Source organism: Balearica regulorum, chromosome 1 (assembly GCF_011004875.1).
Source record: "Balearica regulorum gibbericeps isolate bBalReg1 chromosome 1, bBalReg1.pri, whole genome shotgun sequence".
In the NCBI taxonomy this organism is placed as follows: domain Eukaryota; kingdom Metazoa; phylum Chordata; class Aves; order Gruiformes; family Gruidae; genus Balearica; species Balearica regulorum.
Genome location: NC_046184.1, coordinates 80,146,818 through 80,152,807, shown reverse-complemented (window position 1 = coordinate 80,152,807; position 5,990 = coordinate 80,146,818). Strand labels below are relative to the sequence as shown.

The 5,990-nt window shown below is 55.9% G+C and overlaps 1 protein-coding gene across 1 annotated transcript; it reads left to right on the top strand.

Moving 5' to 3' along the window:
• Positions 1-464: 464 nt before the first annotated feature.
• On the top strand, positions 465-1,838 carry LOC142600084 (putative G-protein coupled receptor 19). The gene has a single exon (XM_075742898.1). The coding sequence runs from the start codon at positions 478-480 to the stop codon at positions 1,705-1,707; it is 1,230 nt and encodes a 409-aa protein (XP_075599013.1). The 5' UTR covers positions 465-477; the 3' UTR covers positions 1,708-1,838.
• The last annotated feature ends 4,152 nt before the right edge of the window (positions 1,839-5,990 follow it).

Below are 5,990 nucleotides of genomic sequence, written 5' to 3'. Positions count from 1 at the left end.
AAGCTGCACGGGGATCTCTGCTCCAGCGCCTGGAGCACCTCCTCCCCCTCCTTCTGCGCTGACCTGGGTGTCTGCAGAGTTTCTTACGTCTTCTCACTCCTCTCTCCGGCTGCAAAAGCGCTCTCTAACTGGTTTTTCCCTTCTTAAATATGTGATCACAGAGGCGCTGATTGGCTTGGCCTTGGCCAGGGCTGGGTCTGTCTTGGAGCTGGCTGGCATTGGCTTCATCAGACACAGGGGAAGCCTCTAGCAGTTTCTCACAGAAGCCACCCCTGCAGCCCCCCCCGCCCCCCCACCCCCACCCCCGCTACCAAAACCTTGCCATGCAAACCCAACACCAGGACTTCCAAGCACCTCTCTTTGCTAAGGAAGGTGTTTCACACATACTTGTTAAAGATAACCTTTTCTCTTCTCTTCTCTTCTCCTCTCTCTCTATGCAGCGCCTGAGCAAAAGAGGTGGCCGTGTTTGCCCACAGCATGGACAACAGCAGCGGTCCTTTTCTTCTCCCAACTTTATTGCTCCTGCTGCAGAACAGGAGCGACCCCGAAACCTCCAACCCTCCAGCTGGCTACGAGATGACAGAGTCAGCCATAGGGCCCAGCTCAAGCAGGAACCACACTGTCTGGCAGTATGACCTGAGGCCGGGGGAAATTGCAGTAGCCAGCATGGTTTTGGGAGCGTTGTGGCTGGTTTCCATCTTTGGAAACTCCCTCGTTTGCCTAGTGATCCGCAGGAGCAGGAGGACACAATCCACCACCAACTATTTTGTTGTCTCCGTGGCTTGCGCAGACCTTCTCATCAGCGTCGCAAGCGTGCCCTTCGTGCTGCTCCAGTTTACCTATGGCAGGTGGCCGCTGGGGAACGCAATGTGCAAGCTGGTAAGGTACGTACAGTACCTCACCCCTGGCGTCCAGATCTACGTGCTCCTCTCCATATGCGTGGATCGGTTCTACACTGTCATCTACCCCCTGAGCTTCAAAGTGTCCCGGGAGAAAGCCAAGAAAATGATTCTGGCCTCTTGGCTCTTTGAGGCCGTATTGGCATCACCGGCTTTCTTTTTCTATGGCTCCCACAGCGACGACCACTGCAACTTCTTTCTCCCCACTTCTTGGGAAGGAGCCGCCTACAGTATCATCCACCTCTTGGTGGTCTTGCTGATCCCATCCATCGCCATTATGCTCTTCTACCAGAAGGTCATCGTGCACATTTGGAGAATAGGCACCGATGGCATGACTGTCAGGAGGACGATGAATATTGTCCCAAGAACCAAGGTGAAAACCATCAAGATGTTCTTAATGTTAAACTCGGTGTTTCTCCTGTCCTGGCTCCCTTTTTACGTGGTACAGCTGTGGCACCCGCAGGAAACAGACTGCAGAACAAGCTCCTTGGTTTTCCTGGCCATCACCTGGATCTCATTCAGTTCTTCAGCCTCAAAGCCAACCATCTACTCCATCTACAATGCCAACTTCAGAAGAGGGATGAAAGAGACTTTTTGCATGTCCGCCATGAAATGCTACAGAAGCAATGCGTACACCATCACCACCAGTTCCAGGATAGCCAAGAAAAATCACGTTGGGATTGCGGAAGTTCCAGCTCCGGCCAAAAGGGTCACCAAAGACTCTGTCTACGAGGCTTTTAACAGAGAAGCAAAGGAAAAAAAGCTTGCGTGGCCGATTCAGTCCAATCCCCCAAATACGTTTGTCTAGTTGGCTTCATTGCTTTGAGAATTTCCTCTGTTCCCCCAGAAGAAGGAGCTTTCTCTCAGTGTTGAACCACTGTATAGTTACAGGTTTTTAATGCAACTTCTAGGGAAGAAAAACAGATGTTTTATTTTATTAAATGCATTGGTTTTGATGCGTCCAGTCCATTTCATTTCGGTTACGTTCCACTTTGTGGAGCAACTCTGCCTGAATCACGAGCGTAACCTTGTTCCAAAACAGGAAAGCTCTGACCCTCTGAGTACGTAGGGCAAAAGGGAAAGGACAACCGCTGCTGTTTTGCATGACTGTACATTGGCCAGCAGGCATAAGTGTCTAAGTCCACCCAAAGCCATCTAGACTCCCTTTCCTTACAGCCCTGTGACTACTGTTGCCCTGGGCTTTTCCTGCTCGTTCAGACCGCAGGGGGAAGATGTCTGTACGTGGGCAATGCCGGCATAACTCTGAGCCCACGGACACGAGCGGTAAAATTCCCCCTGCCCCGGGGGGTCAGCGTCAGGCCAGCGCTGAATGCCCGTGCCTCTCGGGCGCTGTGCCTCTCCAGAGGTCTCGTGGCCCAAACTGCCTGAGAAGAGTCCTCCCCTTGGCCTTGCCCTCCTGGACTTATGGCGAGCTGCTTCTACACCCAGCCTGGTGCACCCACCCAGAAGCCAGGGGTGGTGGGCACCGCCTGGGAGAAGCCTTGCTGATCAAAAGGGCTCACGGCTGTAGCAGGCACACAGGGACTCCTCTCCTGGTCGATTTAGTGTATCCCCTGGCCTGCGTCCCTCTTCCTGAGGTACGGCTCTGGCAGCAGCAGCAGCAAACCGTGGGTTTTCCCAAAGAGGAGCAGCAAAAGGAGCTCTGCAGGATGCCTAGCGGCGTCCTCCTCGGGCGCACGTGTACACGGGTCCCTAACAGGCATCCATCCCAGAGCAGACAAGCTGGCAGGGAGCTGCGGCTGCGGGTGGAGCCGCCTCTTGCTGCTCTTTCTCCGCCAGCACACTGAGAAAACCACCCAAGGGGACCAAGCAGAGCTTCGCTCCTGGTGCGAAGGGGAACGGCACCGGCTGTGCCGGCCGGGGAAGAGTGGGGAGAGGCAGGGGCTCCTCTGCACCCCGCTGCACCCCACGGTGGTGGCGTCTGCTCCTCTCATGAGGATGGAGTACCACCACCGGTAGGACCCAGAAGCTGTGCTTCAGTGCTAGCTCAGAAACAGAGAGGTCGCTCCAGCAGCCAGGGTAGGTGGAAACTACCCTCTAAAAGGCAGACGGGTCATGGATTGGCTTAGCGTTAGAGGGGGTGGTGTAGTAAGCAAGGAGAGTCCACGTTGGACGACTGCTCTGTGCTGCTTGAGAGAGGTAAACACCGAAGGCTCCCAACTTCAACCACTCCCCGTCTGACAGCGAGCTGTTTGGCAGCTCACAGAGCCATAACGTCCTTTAAAGTCAGTTCTCGCCTCCTTGTTGGCCTTGTGCTCCCCACTGTGGTGACGTTCACTAGGCAGACTCAGAGCTGTGGAGGCTCTGTGTTTTGCGGTGCCCAGGCAAGGCAATGTCTGTCCGGGGGACAGAAAGGGGGAGGAAGGACTGCAAGGGTCTGGCGAGCAGAGCAGGGGACGTCCTTGACAGGACCAGGAGAAAGGGGAGACAGTAAGCTGGGCCATGGGTGTTTCCAAAGAACAGGGCTTGGCCTCCTCTGGCAATGCCTGGACCCCTGCAAACCCACAGGTCATGTCTCCGAATGGTTTGGCTTACGAGGGACCTTAAAGATCATGTCCACAGGGGACTGATGAGCTCCGAAATTGGGCACATCCCAAGGCCACGACAAGGTGACTGGGTCCCTTCCCAGAGCTGCGCAAGGGCTTCCCCGGGACACAGCTGTGCCAGAGGTTCCGTGTTGTGTGTTGGTGTCAGTTGCTCAGGGCAACCCTTCAGTTGCCCCGTGGGTCACCCACAGACCTGCACAGCCTTCGGGTCGCTGCAGGACGGGCTCTGCTGTGAGCTGGGAAGGGTCAGACTTGCTGCTTGGGAGGTCCCTGACCGAGGTAAGGACGTCGACCCTCTCCCAGGGTTTTCTCCCCGGCGCACAGAGATCCTCCTCAACAGCTGACGCCAGTCGCACCTCGTGACAGTTCAGCCGGCGCAGCCCGGGGCTCCGCTGCTGGGAATCCCCCCACATCTCAGCTGCGTGTTGACCTCTTCCTCCAGAGTTTTCCTTCTAAATCAAAACTCTGCCATGCAGAAAAAAATCTTCTGCAGGTTTTGTGGGGAGGGGGTCGTGCCACCTGGTTCTCAGGGCGACAGAGGGAAACGCTGCCCTTGACGGGGCAGGGAACTAAGGAGGCAAGGACATGCGGGGACAGCCTTGGTGGTTGGGAGAGACTCTTAAAGGCATACGATGGCCAGCTCTTGATGAACACTTCCTCACTGTGGAAGGCATGAGGAGGATTCACGGTGAGCAGCGCCCACCCAGCCCGCAGTCAGCCCTCTCGCTGTGCTGCCTTGTCTTCGCAAATTCCAGACCTGGCCGGTCTTCCAAAATTACGCCCAGAACAACAAGATTTGGGGATATTAGGGATCGTAACACCAAGGTTACTAAGGACTGCATGGGAGCAGGCTGGGGCTGCTAGCATCCTTACTGAGGCAGACGTCATGAGCGTGGAAGATATTACCCCCCATTCCACCTCTCGGTGAAAGAAGCACCTCCTCTGTCTGTCTACAGGATGGGCTGATGTCACGTCGAGTGAGAAGCTGGTCTGGGTTTTTGCAGCTTCCACAGACATTGGGAAGCACAGCTCATTTCCGGGAGGAGTGGGGCATATTCCGCTCACTCAGTCTGCAGGTCACCAGTGTTGGGGAACCTGCACCACAGTCTCTACCTCTGAAAGGGACAGGTATCTCTCAGAAGACAGAAATGCCTGTCCTCAAAGACTCAGGTCACTCATCAGAATCGGCAGGAAACTCAATGGCCTCTCCTCTACCAGAGAGTCTCGCAGTCTCTTTCTGAGCCTTTCTCGGAAGTCATCTACTTGCAGTAGGACCTATACGACTGTGGTGGGGGCCAGGTGCCCACCGGAGCCGCTCGATCACTCCCCTCCTTCGCTAGACAGGGGAGAAAAGGTATACCAAAAAGCTTATGGGTCGAGAGAAGGACAGGCAGAGATCACTCACTAATTATCGTCACGAGCAAAACAGACTGAACTGAGAGAGGAAATTCGTCTAATTTATTACTCAGCAAAACAGAGGAGAGGAATGAGAAATAAAATCCAATCTTAAAACACCTCTCCCCACCCCTCCCATCTTCCCAGGCTCAGCTTCACTCCCGGCTTCAACCCCCGCCCGCCCCCCCCCGCAGCAGCACAGGGGGACGGGGAACGGGGGTTACGGTCACTTCATCACACCTTGTTTCTGCCGCTTCCTCATCCTCAGGGGGAGGACTCCTCTCATCGTTCCCCTGCTCCAACAGTGGAGTCCCTCTCACGGGAGACAGTCCCGCACTGACCTTCTCCAACGTCAGTCTCTCCCACGGGGTCCAGACCTTCAGGAGCAGACTGCTCCAGCGTGGGTCCCCCTCGGGGTCACAAGTCCTGCCAGCCAACCTGCTCCAGCGTGGGGTCCTCTCTCTCTCTCTCCCCACGGGTCCACAGGTCCTGCCGGGAGCTTGCTCCAGCGTGGGCTTCCCACAGGCCACAGCCTCCTTCAGGTGCCTCCACCTGCTCCGGCGTGGGGTCCTCCACGGGCTGCAGGTGGAATCTCTACACCCCCTCATCCTTCCTCCATGGGCTGCAGGGGGACAGCCTGCTTCACCATGGTCTTCACCACGAGCTGCAGGGGGATCTCTGCTCCAGCGCTTGGAGCACCTCCTCCCCCTCCTTCTGCGCTGACCTGGGTGTCTGCAGAGTTTCTTACGTCTTCTCACTCCTCTCTCCGGCTGCAAAAGCGCTCTCTAACTGGTTTTTCCCTTCTTAAATATGTGATCACAGAGGCGCTGATTGGCTTGGCCTTGGCCAGGGCTGGGTCTGTCTTGGAGCTGGCTGGCATTGGCTTCATCAGACACAGGGGAAGCCTCTAGCAGTTTCTCACAGAAGCCACCCCTGCAGCCCCCCCCGCCCCCCCACCCCCACCCCCGCTACCAAAACCTTGCCATGCAAACCCAACACCAGGACTTCCAAGCACCTCTCTTTGCTAAGGAAGGTGTTTCACACATACTTGTTAAAGATAACCTTTTCTCTTCTCTTCTCTTCTCCTCTCTCTCTATGCAGCGCCTGAGCAAAAGAGGTGGCCGTGTTT